Source organism: Cutaneotrichosporon cavernicola (genome assembly GCF_030864355.1).
Source record: "Cutaneotrichosporon cavernicola HIS019 DNA, chromosome: 3".
Lineage (NCBI taxonomy): Eukaryota > Fungi > Basidiomycota > Tremellomycetes > Trichosporonales > Trichosporonaceae > Cutaneotrichosporon > Cutaneotrichosporon cavernicola.
Window position 1 is genome coordinate 611,469 of NC_083395.1, and position 13,474 is coordinate 624,942.

General features: G+C 55.7%; 5 protein-coding genes across 5 annotated transcripts; 2 read left to right on the forward strand and 3 right to left on the reverse strand.

Annotated features, from left to right (window-relative positions):
• Positions 1-928: 928 nt before the first annotated feature.
• Positions 929-5,715, reverse strand: PSY2 (uncharacterized protein; the record flags this gene model as incomplete). Its single annotated transcript, XM_060598664.1, has 18 exons — positions 929-1,008; positions 1,040-1,117; positions 1,153-1,198; positions 1,318-1,723; positions 1,948-2,099; positions 2,151-2,159; positions 2,213-2,256; positions 2,592-3,222; positions 3,261-3,430; positions 3,468-3,641; positions 3,681-3,807; positions 3,841-4,508; positions 4,543-4,620; positions 4,655-4,661; positions 4,789-4,997; positions 5,046-5,174; positions 5,211-5,433; positions 5,470-5,715. 18 exons carry the CDS (start codon positions 5,713-5,715, stop codon positions 929-931), a joined length of 3,477 nt encoding a protein of 1,158 aa, XP_060455436.1.
• Positions 5,716-6,447: 732 nt separating this feature from the next.
• On the forward strand, positions 6,448-8,612 carry CcaverHIS019_0302410 (uncharacterized protein; the record flags this gene model as incomplete). The annotated part of the gene is made up of 9 exons (XM_060598665.1): positions 6,448-6,619; positions 6,660-7,364; positions 7,401-7,513; positions 7,550-7,602; positions 7,636-7,762; positions 7,804-8,058; positions 8,096-8,248; positions 8,284-8,370; positions 8,409-8,612. 9 exons carry the CDS (start codon positions 6,448-6,450, stop codon positions 8,610-8,612), a joined length of 1,869 nt encoding a protein of 622 aa, XP_060455437.1.
• A 124-nt stretch (positions 8,613-8,736) lies between these two features.
• On the reverse strand, positions 8,737-9,705 carry CcaverHIS019_0302420 (uncharacterized protein; the record flags this gene model as incomplete). Its single annotated transcript, XM_060598667.1, has 5 exons — positions 8,737-8,935; positions 8,971-9,132; positions 9,170-9,340; positions 9,382-9,591; positions 9,641-9,705. The coding sequence occupies 5 exons, from the start codon at positions 9,703-9,705 to the stop codon at positions 8,737-8,739; spliced, it is 807 nt and encodes a 268-aa protein (XP_060455438.1).
• A 1,226-nt stretch (positions 9,706-10,931) lies between these two features.
• On the forward strand, positions 10,932-12,272 carry CcaverHIS019_0302430 (uncharacterized protein; the record flags this gene model as incomplete). The annotated part of the gene is made up of 7 exons (XM_060598668.1): positions 10,932-11,099; positions 11,145-11,170; positions 11,208-11,253; positions 11,291-11,495; positions 11,529-11,954; positions 11,991-12,086; positions 12,127-12,272. The coding sequence occupies 7 exons, from the start codon at positions 10,932-10,934 to the stop codon at positions 12,270-12,272; spliced, it is 1,113 nt and encodes a 370-aa protein (XP_060455439.1).
• Positions 12,273-12,363: 91 nt separating this feature from the next.
• CcaverHIS019_0302440 (uncharacterized protein) lies at positions 12,364-13,015 on the reverse strand (the record flags this gene model as incomplete). Its single annotated transcript, XM_060598669.1, has 3 exons — positions 12,364-12,618; positions 12,652-12,735; positions 12,770-13,015. 3 exons carry the CDS (start codon positions 13,013-13,015, stop codon positions 12,364-12,366), a joined length of 585 nt encoding a protein of 194 aa, XP_060455440.1.
• Positions 13,016-13,474: the final 459 nt, after the last annotated feature.

Genomic DNA, 13,474 nt, shown 5'->3' on the forward strand with positions numbered 1-13,474 from the left:
TGCCACGCGCAGTTTAAGCACACCTGGGACCTCAATGCCCCATGTTCCTACACATTAATCGTCCATTACTTAAACATCACCTGTTCGAGTTCTGTTCCTACTCGCACTGTCGTCAGCAGGGGGGCGTTGAGACCCCGTTTGAGTACGGAGACCTCGTTTGAGTACGCTATGCTCAGCTCTCCAAGGTCATCTCGTCCTTGTCAACAGCTAATGACAACATGCATCCCTGTTTTGGCAGTGGCTCTTCACACTTGTACAGTAGGTCCTGATTTGGGGCATTTTGGGTACAGTTTTAATTACGATGACAAGTACCCGCCATCTTCCACTCGTTCATGTGCAATCTGCTTGTCAGGACGGTTTTGTGTTCATGGCCAGCGCCGGATTGTCAGCTTACGCATCAGAAGACGTCGCGATGGGGCCGGCCGTTCTGCAACCTGTAGCTTTGTTACCGTGGCAGCATTGCCTCCTGACATGGACCCGGAACTGCCCATGAGCACCGATTTGTTTGGCTGACGACATCTGCTTCCGACGTCTTGCCGGAACTGAGACCTCACACTAACACACGTCCGGACTTGTTGATGAGGATCTCTCCATACGCTGGCATGAGATGCCAGGTGCAGAGCTGAAAGCGAAGACGACTCAACCGGCAGAGACAGCGTCTTCTGGCCGTGCCAAGTCCGACCAAGCCGAGTCCACAAGTTTATCACCATGAAGACCGGTCACCAGCTGTGGGACGAGTGGCGCTCGGCACCGTGCTCTCACAGCCGCGGTCTCCCATCTGGACATGAACACCGCGCACGTGGACCAAACTCCGTCCTCCACCGAAATCTGCATCCAGAATGTACAATGGTAAAGATGCCAAAGTCGCGAGCACGCCGCCGGCTCGTGAGCACTTGACCGCTCATGCTCGTCTTGATATCTAGCGCGTTTACGCATCCTTGACCTGGATGGTGCCGCGCTTCTTGCCGGTACGGCGGGCAGCAATGAGACCAGCGTAACGTATCAGCACTAACTCTGCTGAGGGTACTTATCTTCTGACCGGCCGACGAGTCGCGGGCCATCGTAGAGGCGTGACCGATGTGCTGGTGGTTACCACCACCGTGGGGGTGGTCAACGGCTGCGCGTCAGCTTTGTTTGTAACAAAAAACGTACGGTTCATGGCAACACCACGAGTACGAGGCCACGAGTTGCGCTTGGCCTGGATAGTTAGCGTAGGCTCAACACAATGCGGAGTGTAGAGAGTGCAGTGCAAGGTCTGCTTTCACTGCTTGATGTGCGAGTCTGCCAACAAGCAGAGTCGCAGATGCCTGTACTTACGCGCATGGCGTGGAACTTGCGGCCAGCCTTGAGGAAGGGCTTGTCAACACGGCCACCGCCGGCAGCGACACCGACGGTCGCACGTGCGCGCGAGGCGACGGTCTTCTTGGCACCCGAGGGGAGACGGATACGGGTCTTGCCGTCCTCCGAGTGGCCGATGATGGTGGCGTAGTTACCCGAAGTGCGGGCAAGGGCTCCACGGTCACCAATCTTCTCCTCAACGTTGAAGACGACGGTACCCTCAGGGCAAGCCGAGAGAGGGAGGATGTTGCCGATAGAGAGGGCAGCCTTCTTGCCGGCGTAGATGAACGAGCCGGTCGAGATACCCTCGGCAGCGATGAAGGTCTCCTTGCGGAGCTTGTAGCGGTAGGGGTCACGGAAGACGACGGTCGCGAGGGGAGCACCACTGCGGGTTAGTTATGCGACACAAATCTTGCACATCTGGCACTTCTGCTCATCTCCATCCAACTCTAACGCGCCTACCTCCGCTCATCGTCTGCGAGTCCCGCTGCTTCTGCCGTTGCGCTTCCTCGGCCTCGCGCGGCTTCCCCATTATACTCTCTTCCTCATATGCCCCTTCCCAATCCTCCAGCGCCTGCAACCATCTCCATATGCACAATTGCCACTCACCGGCCAGCGTCGTGGATGATCTCGCGAACGACACCACGGACGTAACCGTTCTTCTCGGCAAAGTCGAGGTTGCGGTGACGCGCGGGGTTCTTGTTGTGGTGGGTGTTGGCCTTGAAGATGCCACCCGACTTCCTCTGGGCACGAATAACACGCTATATGTCAGCCAACGCATGTTCGAGACCGCGGAGAGCGCGAGGACGTACACCCATTGTCTGCGGAGAGCGTTAGCGATGAGAACGGTGCGTGCTCGCCGAGCAGGACTCACGACTTTTTTGGATTGACGGTTGAGGGATAGTACCAACAAGTGCACTCGACGCTGCCATGCACCGACCGTCGCCCTAGCCCACGTCCAATCGCGGGACCAAATTCTCCATTGGCGTCCAACCGTCATCTCGCCAAAACGCCGGAGCTTGGGTTACATTTCCGACGCGTGGCACTCCCAAAACTCATAACGCCGACATTTTCGATTAATATGATTGAGTGACGTCACATTCAGGGTATCAAGATACATCTCCTGCCATTTAGGTCCAAGGTAATGTACAAGTGTAACACGGTAGTTGTACATCTCGGGTCACGCTACACCTTACCACCTCTAAACTTCCTACCAATACCACCCAGGCTCAGTCGTATCTTCTTGTCCTTACTTGCAGAACCCCCAACCTCCGGTGTCCCCTCATGCACCACCCTGGCCGCCACTCCACTGCTGCCGTCCTTTGGTGCTCCAGCCTTGCTGCCCCCTCCAATCAGATCAGATAGAGCAGAGCCTTCCTCTTCCTCCTCCTGGCGTATCCGCTTGGCACGGACACGCTTTTCGACATCTGAGAGGCCTTCCACCAGCTCGCTCTCCGTTCCGGCGGGAGGGTTTGCGGGCACAATCTTGGGTGACTCCCCGCCAGCGGATCCGTCGCTGTCGGAAGCGTCATCATAGTCGAGACCCAGAGCGGATCCACCTCCTCCACTCGAAAGGCGTTTAGACGCCGGGCCACTTTGCTGCGTCCTCTTGCGCTTGACAGGCACATGTGGAGCAGTGCTTTCGCCGTCCGCGTCCGTCTCATCGTCTGACTGGTTAAACCAGGCCTCTTCCTCGTCGGTTGCGGTGCGCTTGGTCGCTTCGACGACGGCCTGAGGAGGTGGCTGAGGAGGTGGTTCCTTGAACTGTTCCCACCTGATGCGCAGACCGAGGACGTACGCGCGGACGAACGGCCTCTCGGTCAATCGAGTCAACTGGGCTTCATGTTTGTCGAACATGTCCATGATGATGGCCTTCATGCTCTCCTGTGAATGTCAGTCCGTTCTCGCACACATCACCGTACCTTGCGAATGAGCTCAAGCGTATCCAGGCACGCAGAACTGAGCATCGTGTCACGCGTCGTCTCTCGGTTGACAAGGTCGATGATGGCTTTGGTGACGCCGTTCTTTGTGAAGTTGCGATGTATGAAGTGGTTGCCTGTTCGGAGGCACGCCTTGATGAAGCGCAACGCAGCTAAGCTGTCAACGTTTGAAGAGCAAGGTTGACTCACAATGACGCAGCGTCTTTTCTCTCGCATAGACCAGCGAGCACACTTGCAACGCTAAGGGGGTGGACAAGATGTAGAACTGCGCTTTGTGGCCATGGGCCGCGACACAGTACGACAAGAGGTCCACAAGGATCGCCAACAGCGGCGTCCTCTGGGGAACGAGAGTCTGGGCTTGTTCTGAAAATCGTAAGCAGTGCCCGCCTCCTCTGCACGAACTGTTCACGTCCTTCAACTCGGGCAAGCTGCTGATCGGTAGGAAAAGCTGAGCCGCACAGTGCTCGTAAAAGTACGCGATGAATGATTCCGCAACTGTCGATTCCTTGGCACGCGCGAAGGATTGCTGCTGGGTTAGTCATCGAGAGCGAGCCAAACGCACCTCGTTGTCAGCTCCGGGTTCCAACAACGTCCTGAGGGTTTCCACTGTTTGCTGGATAAGTCCTTGGTCCTGTGTCGACTGCAGGAGACCAACGATCTCGACTACCAGCGTCGTCCTCGACAACTCCTCCTCCCTCAGAGCGTGGACACGAACGGCGTTGACGTCGTGCTCGACCGCGAGGGTAAGGATCTCTGCCCCGCCATGGAGGATGGTTGCCTCAGGCTGTCGGAACGCCCATTCGCAAGCGAACAGAAGGCCGCGGTCGACAAGCGTTCGATACAGGGCCAGGCGATTTGGGACCTGCATCCCCTTCCCCATGATCATGAGCTGGTGCAAGAACTGTACCAGGTCGCGCTTCTTAGAATCATCCTGGCCTGTTCTTTCGTCGCGTTGGAAGTCGACAAAGAGCTCATGGAGCAAGACATCGTCGGTCTGAATATATGACGTGATGTCCACCTGGTTGAAGAAGACGAAGCTGTTCAGAATGTTGAACGTGGGGTCGTCCAGCAGTCGAGCCAGAACAACGTCCTTGAGGTAGAGGAGTCGTGACGTTTGGTGGATCTTGTTCCGTATGGTGTCGTCCTTGATGCGCACCACCTCGCGGTACTTGGAGTACTGGCGAAAGAACGCTCGGTATGATGCTTTCAACGTGGGGAACTCGGGATCGTCTAAAGTGTGAGCTGGATTTTGATAGATACATACACTCCAGCATCCCCAGCACGCCGTCGAAGATGTCGTCCTGTAAGATGTACTCGAAGATGCCGTTGTCGTTGAACATGACTCGAGGTCAGCAAACGCAAGTAAGCGCACTCACGTATCGTCTGCATCAACGAGCAAAGCGCGTGTAGATCATCTAGACTCTCCAGGTCTTCTGCTTGATGGAGAACGACAATGAGTTGTTTGATGTAATCCTGCAAGATTAATCATCACTCAAGACAGCGATCGTACCTCTACGATGATGTGTTCGACTGCATGTTCTCGACCGGCTGCTGACTTGGCCTGCATGCGCAGCCAGACCTCGTGGTCCTTGATGTTGGCGAGCGACGGCTGTTGCCAGTGATCCCGAGCCATGGCACCCATGGCTGCGGAGGACGCAAGGATGGGGGAGGGCTCCATTGGAGAGGACGATGACACCATGCCCATTTTGGAGTCATCACCTTAAAACGTCAGCACTAGTCAGAGTGCAATTGATGAGCAGCACGAACCAAGCTGGTTGCTCAGGTGCTTCTGCACCTCGTTGATGAACTGCCAGATACCTTCACATCCTGACGCGTCCTGGAACGAGAGCGCAATGTCAAGCTGAGTCGCCTGGTCTGTCCACACGATGAGGGTTTCTGAGAATGTCAGATCATCTCTGTTCAGGTTCCTACCTTGCTGACGGGTGTATTGGTCATCCTTCGTCACTTGCGCATGGAGTAGTAGCTCATCCTTAAGGAAACCTCCTGGTCCCTCTGCCTCTTCGCCCGCCCTTCCTTCTGGTTGAGGTTCCTCGGCCTCCACGACGAGTAGCGCGACGTCGTTGTCATTATCGTACACTCCCTTGCAGTGTCCCGTTCCCCGGTCGAACCACGCTTGATCACGAAGCTCGTACACCTGTCAGAGTCAGTCACGATCGATGGGAGCATGTACCTTGACGCGTTTCCCAGCTCCCTGATCGTTATCTGGCAGCATCATATCATCCCCACTGTCATCCACAATGTCTGGTTGGACGTCCATGCCGTCAGAGTCGTCACCACCAGCAGATTCCGCGAGTGGAGTGGGGCCACTATCTGTAGGTCCTTCCTGGGAGATGGAATCACTCGCTGGGTTGGGACCCGGGTCCATCTCGTCGGGCGCAACGTCGGTTGACGGCGCTGTTGGTTCAAGGTCTGCCATTTAGGCAGTGTTTGACGGGGCTACGATGGATTTTTGGGAAGGGGGAGAGGGGGGGGGGGGGGGGGGGGGGACGTGAGGGAAGGTCGTGACGGGAAGGAAGGAAGGATGCGTTGCGGGAGGACGGGATGTTGATGACGGAGATAACAATGCGACGATTTGAACTGACTAAGGCCAGATTTGAAGATGGGAGTTGGACAAGTTTGGTTGGAGTGGAAAGAGTTGGGAAGAGTGGTAAGTGGGAGTCGATATGAGATGGGTAAACAAACCGGAACGCTGAGACGTGGGATCCAGTTGGGTGCCATACCGGTCAGCCGTGCCGCGTGCGCCGCGTGCTGCTTGTCCAACGAGTGAGTGGCAACTGTCTCGTTCTTGGAGCAACGGAATCAAATTGTTGCGATATCCACATCCCTCCACCACGGTCACTACGGTCACTAAGGTCATGGCGGTCAGCACTCTCACCTCTACGACACTACACCTTGTCCACAAGGCCACAGTATTGTCCAAACTCATAAACCCACTCATCCACCTTGATGTCTTGACGACAAAGTTCATGACCCACACATATCCATCATCCATCCGTCTCTCCATATCCCAACACTTCATCCTTCAATCATATCCTTGATCAACGCGACATTGTTTGTCCCTCTGTCCATCACCCATCCAACACGCCTTCCGTAGGCCACAGCCCGCAATCTCCCACTCTGCCTTCCTTGCGACCTCGTGGCGTTCCTCATGAACGGGTCGCCGGTGACCAAGCGGCCGCGCGACCACTCCCCTCCCTCACAACGGTCCTCGAAGCGCCGTAGACCGGTCAGTTCCACAATATCCGAGTCAGGAACAGTCGAGAGCTCATCGTTCTTTCACAACTTGGGCCAGCGCTTCATGTCGTGGTGGAACAGTGAGAGTGAGTTATGGACAACACATGGATGCTGATACCATTCCAGCTCCGACAGCTCCCTCACTGAGCTCGAGGAACGGTTCTCCCTCACGTAGGGGCAAACGTCGTGCCAGTGTTCGTCGCCGCCCGGAGAATAACGGTCACGTCATCGAGCTCGTCGACGATGACTCTGATGAGGACGACATCGATGCCTCGGAGAAGGCAGCTGCCGCTGCAAAGAGGAGGCGGAGCAAGCAGGTCGCCGCTCGTTCCACCTTGAACGACCATGTCCTCCCTTCTCACGCCGGGCCCAGCGTGATCGCCGACAGTCCTATGCCGTCGTCACTCAACATCCATCCTTATTTGGATGAGACGCTCTTCAAGACCAGGTTTGCTGCTGCTCCAGCCACACCAACCTCTGGTGGGACGCCGTCTTCGGCGTCGCCAACTGCAACCCAACCCCACCGCCATCCGGATACCACAGACCGGCCCATTCGACGATATGACTGGGAGAGGCCATCATCCTTGGGCTCTCCCAGGAGCGATGTCTCCAGCTGTTCAAGTCGTCCTCTCAAGGACAGCTCTCCTACCAAGCACGGCTTTAAGAGCAAGAAGAGTCTGCGGCATTCCAGCGACCACCGTCAGCTCGACATGGTCGATCAATACATGCGGCGACTGGAGGGCATGGGGGCGGCTGACGAGCTCTTAGCTTTCAGGCGCGTGAAGGCTGAAATGCAATTGGAGCAATCTCGATCGTCTTCGAAGAAGATGCGTGGGTCTGCCTGCTCTGTTACTTGCTGACATCCAGTCCGCCGAGCTCGCAGCGTGGGGAACCTTGGGCAGCCATCGAAGGGTCTCAGTGCCTTTACATCCGATCTGCGCAAGACTTTGGACGAAGCCTCTTTGCCGAAGCAGCCCACGGTTAGTCGCGTCGGAGTCTTCTCGCTGACTGGTCAGTATAACCTAGTCCGGCCCCACCAGAAGCGAGAGATACCGGCCCTATGGGAGCCGTAAGTGGGGAAGGGAGATTTCACTGATCGCAGACTCGACAGTCCTCTCCATCGGCAACAGCAGATCGAGAAGACTGTGGCTGAGCGGAAGATCAAACTCGCTCTTTCTCGTGCCGGTCCCCCTATTCCAAGCAAGTTGACGCCCAGCCAAGCTGCCATCGTGGGTTCTAATCTTGTCGTCACCAAGCTAACAGAGTACAGGTGGACGACACACTACATGACCCCCATTTCCAGGTCACTGTTGGAGCTGAGCAGATCAACGCGGCGTCGATTCGCCGTCTACGGCCTGGTCAGTGGCTCAACGACGAAGTTGTGAACTGCTACGCGCAGCTCATCAACTTGAGGTCCTCCAAGGGGGATCCAAGTGACCGTGTCCATTGCTGGAACTCGTTCTTTTACCAGAAGCTCTCGGACCAGGGCTATGTCGGAGCCAATCTGAAGCGGTGGACCAAGAGGGTGAGAGTCGTTACAGTCGGCGTACTGACAGCCCAAGTTCAAGCTCGACATCTTCTCTCTCCACAAGATGTTAGTTCCTATCAACCACAACAACGCCCACTGGGTATGTGCAGTCGTTGATTTCCGGCGTCAACGGATCGAGTATTATGACTCGATGCACGACAGCGGCAACAGGATGAGTGTGTTCCAGGTGAGCGGTTGCGCATATCATGGTTATTCATCCAGAACCTGCGCGATTACCTCAAGGCCGAGCACAAGGAGAAGAAGGGTACCGTGCTCAACCTTTCTGGTTGGACAGATGCATTCAACCCGGTATGTCTTCGGTGGCTATTTGAATCTAACTCTCGTAGGGATCTCCAAAGCAAGACAACGTCAACGACTGTGGTGTCTTTGCATGCCAGACGCTAGAAATGGCGTCGCGCGGGCGCGACCTTATCGACTCCAAGTTCGATTTCAAACAGTCCAACATGCCTTTCTTCCGTCGCCTCATGATTGTCGAGATCGCTTCTGGGGAGCTGGCCCAGCGTCCCTGGTCTCGACTTGCCGACGCATAGCCAACCAAGGGCGGCGCCGACGCATAAAGCGATCAACTTCCTCCACACTGTTGTACATATGGAACTCATAGATGTCCTGAGAGGCCGTCATTTATCCATTACAGCTCCGCACGCTTCTGGCAGGTTATTGCGACTTGGGCTTTTCTTTTTCAGCGTCGCGCTGACGCTGAGCGCTGTCGCCACCACTGTGAAGCCAGGCCATGATCTGCTGGCCAATCGCCGTTGTCAGAACCGGGAGTGCGAACCAAATCCACTTTGGAGCCAGCGCCGTGTACTGCGCCAAGTACTGGTTGGCAGAGATGTACGCCTCGACAAGATACGAACTAACCTCGTCAGCTTGTATCTAGTCGAAACTCACAGGTCACCGTCGGGCGAGAGGCTGCCATCCCATGGAGGGAGGTTTCTCCAGTAGCTTTCGGCAAGGATCTCGTAAAGCATTGTCCCGTTGGCTGGGAGACGCGGAGGAGCTGCGAATCGCAGAGTCTTGCCGCTATCGGTGACGAACACGATGTATGGGGGTCTTGTATGTCAGTAGGTCAAGAGTTGAAGCGACCCACTTGGTCATGACCCAGCGCGTGCTCAGGACCCAGTCGGTCATCCAGTCCAAGCGACCAAACTTGATGCGCTCCACCTTGTCCGCTAGGGTCGCGTTGTTTTTCAACAGCGAGCTCGCGTTGGATTGTGTCTCCAAGTAGGCGTGAGACATCACGTCGCCTTCGCGCCCGTGACTGGAGTTAGAGTGAGTCTGGCGCCCGCAGCGGCGACGTACACTGCGACAACCCAGAGGTCATCCGGGCGGCTCTGCGAAAAAATGGTGTCGTAGTTGTCGTCCGTGATGCGGGTCATGCCCGTCTCGGCGTCGCTCTTGGCACGAGCTGCGAGGTCGACCGGCTTGCTGCCACCATTGATAACCGTTTGCCAAACGTTGTTGGCAATCGCGGAGATGCCGGTCAAGTGCGGAGCTTGTGCTGCATCCTGCCTGAGCGCTCGTCAGCGGCGCTATGGAGAAAAGCAGTGAGGGTACAAACTGAGCGGTAGATCCCGATGGACACAATGCTGTGCACAAAAGCACGGGTATCAAAGAGAGGCGCATGCTGGAGGCGGAACGTTACAACGTGCGCGTCTGCCAAGAAGACTGCCGACGGTGCCGAGCAAGCTGGCCAGGGTTGTGAGTTGTGCCAAGCGCGAGTGTTGATGCCAGCTGGTCAAGTTTGCAGCGAACAGAGATACGTGAAAGCGGTGAGTGAGGGTGGATGGTGTGATGCAAAGCGGTGAGTTAAGTATAGGTACGACTTGATGGGGCCAGCGTGGAAGGGTCGTCTAGACATGTATGTACATGTGGTGTGGCCAAAACAAGCACCACATGTCACGTAAGCCACCAAAACTAGGCACACATTCCTTTCGGTTCGACTTGCCCTCGTGGCCTCTGGGCATGGCGGTCTTGGCTTGGAGTCCGTCATCGGAGCCCGTTGTCAAGGGCCAAGATCCAAAGATCATACCTTCATGCCAGCCATGTTGATATTGACGTCTATTGTATTGTATATATGTATCTCGCTCAAGCTTTGTGCAACACTTGCACACGTGTGCATCGATACGAAGCCTAGGTCTCTCCATGCTGGCTTGGCCTTGGTACCTTTGTGTTAAGCATCATTCCCCAGTAGTGGAACGATGCACAGCCCCGAATAGGTGTGGTTTGGAGAGAGAAATGTGTAGCCCCACAACACGTGGATTGCTGTGCATCTGAGTTTAGTAGTTTTACTACTACTACTACTACTACTACTACAGCAGAGCTTTAGTGAGACATAGCAGAGTTCTCGCAACAGAGAGGTATGAGCGAATGCTGTGCTCGGCTACGTCTTTGGTCATTGTTGCCAGCCCAGGACCATCAGGAACATGACTTTAGACCCAGTTCCTAGCCTTTCAGCTTATTCAGTCAGCTACAGATCAAGATGAAGAATGAGTCCAAGTGCGTCAACAGGCACATTGAATGGTCATGTGACTCGCCACCTTCTCGGCTGACTCGGTTCTGTTTGGAACCCAACATGGGTGGGTTTATTGGCCAATCACGCCGACACGCTAATCCCCCAACAGGTCCGAGCTTTTAGCGCTGTCCACGTCAACGACTCAAAGGCCACTACCGAGGGCACGGAGGCTCGGAGGGCCAAGGCAAGGTCAAGGACGTCATATCTTGCCCACAATGCACAGTCAACCTCTACATCTTAAATAGACTGTTGCCACCTTGATCACTTACAATCCTCCCAACTTGACAACCTTGTCACACCTCACCTCACACACCCCTTTCATAACTTTGCTTTCATCATGGCCTTTCCCAACGACGACTTGAAGAGGGGCTCCCTCAACTCGACTCAGCCCCTTCACAGCCACGACCATTCCGACACTGAGGACCTCCACCGCTACGTAACAGAGGAGATGCCACGCGCGGCCAAGATGGCTGTGGCTGGACCTTCCAACGAAGGTGCCATCTTGGTGCGTGGTGTTGTTTAACTGTGTACTCCCCCGCTCACGCTGCAGACTGTGCAACCACTGAGTAAGAACGAGTAAGCTTTCGATGCCTGACTGTGACTGACGCTTCAGTATGCAGCCCTCGTATGCGCAGGACTTTGGTTCGGCCTCGGTTACGGTGCGGACCGGCTTGCGGACGATTGCTAACGCACCAGCACGGTTTCTATGGGAGCATGATGACTGGGCTGGGCTCTTGCATCGGCTTCTTTGGTCAGTTCCCATGCCTTCCTCTTCCCAACCCATACAAGGAGGTTCGCCAAGGTTCGGTTGGCCTCATCAGCCGCTTCGGCCAGTTCTACAAGTCGGTCGACCCTGGTCTCGTCGAGGTCAACGTCTGCTCAGAAAGCATCAGCGTTGTTGGTGAGTGCCGTTCGTTTCGCAGCTGACTCTTAGACGTCAAGATTCAGCTCACGACTGTTCCGCGCCAGACGGTGCAGACCAAAGACAACGTCTCCGTGGAGATTGACTCGGTTATCAGCTGGCACGTCGTGTCGCCCTACCGCGCCGCGTTTGGCATCAACAACCTTGCCGGCGCGCTGGTCGAGCGTGCGCAGACTACACTGCGCCAGGTGGTTGGCGGCCGTGTGCTCCAGAGCGTGATCTCGGACCGCGAGGGACTTGCTCAGGAAGTCGCCGAGATTATTGAGACGACTGCCGAGAAGTGGGGTGTCTCCATCGAGTCGATTCTTCTCAAGGACATCAACTTCTCGGCCGACCTCCAGCAGAGCCTGTCTTCGGCTGCTACCCAGAAGCGCATCGGTGAAAGCAAGGTTATTGCTGCGCGTGCCGAGGTCGACGCTGCCAAGCTCATGCGTCAAGGTACGTCGACGGCTCTGCGCCCAAGCTAACATGTAGCCGCCGACATTCTTGCGTCGCCCGCAGCTATGCAGATCCGCCAGCTCGAGGCCCTTCAGTCCATGTCTCGTAGCGCTGGCTCCAAGGTCATCTTCGGTGAGTAGTTCTTGGAGCCTCCTCGTTGCTGACACAACAGTCCCCATGAACCTCGAGGCTATGGGTGCGGCTGGCCTTGACGGTCCGATGGCGCAGCAGATTGCTGGCGGCAACGATGAGCATCTTCTGGCACCCCGAAACTCGGCTGGGCAGGCGGCCGTCATTACCTCCATGTCCAACATGTAGCAGACCTCTTGTATCTGATTTGGTGGCGACGATAATATCACCCATTTAATAAGTACTTGGATATGGAAGTGTATCAAAACTACATACTCGGCTACGCACTCCTGTCGGCAGCGTGCTTAGCATCAACTGCCCGAAGAAGGTCGACGTCCAAGGGAACCTTGTCGCCCATCCAAGTCGCTCTTACGGTGTGGTCGTTAGCCTCGTCACCCGTGTTGGGATGGATGAGAACACTGCACGGCCCTCGATTTGCCATCATCCACGTAAAAAGAGCACCCAGTTCGGCGGGCGTGCAGACGTTGATCTCAAACATCGGAATGGGGTGCGGACCGAGAGGACCTTCAAAGAACTGCCGTTAGAACTACTTCTTTTTGCCTCTCACTCGATAAGTCCTTAGTTCAGGGAACTCGCGACGCACCGCCTCGTACAGCTTGTGTGCGTACTGAACGTGGTTTGGGTTGTTGGGCTGCAGTTAGCGGAGCCTCAATATCGGCTCCCACCTGGTGGTAGACATGAAAGTCAACCCAAGGCTTTGAGTTCGGGCCCCCGTCGCCGTGCCACATCTTGTGGTAGAATGGGCTCAGCTTGCCATCGGGACGGGGATGGTTGCGGACGCTTTTGCCGTCGCCTGCGGGGTTGACCTCGTATGACAGCGGTTCAAGTCCCTCTGTCGAAAATGTTGCTGATGGAGCTCCGATGTCCGGATAGAACGACGCCAAAGGATTAGCGGAGCTTGAAGCGGACATGTTATATGTAAGAGAGACGCAGAGGTGGAAAGAGTAATGTGAATATCTGGGGTCACCACTGGTCACCACATGTGCCCATGCCTTGATGTCATGTAATCCTCGCTTCCGTCGGCAGCTTGTCCATGGCCCATGCCATCATCCACGTTTTCAATCTCAACGCCACCAGCAATGTTTGCGTCTTGCCAGGGTGTCACATCAGCTGATCCGCTACCTGGGCCGTCAAGTCACGCCAACCGCTACCGCCTTATGAATCCATCACCCTGTCAGCAGTTGAAATACTGGAGATGGCTGCTGCAGTTACCGCACCATCACACTCACAGTCACTCTGCGTGACCCGCTGTAACTCAATACAGTCAAACACCTGTTGTCCACACTAATAGACTGACATCGCTCCCTGCCATGCTGAACCTGATGCAGGAATGTTTGCATGACATCGTCGTCTCCCACAACCCCACATCA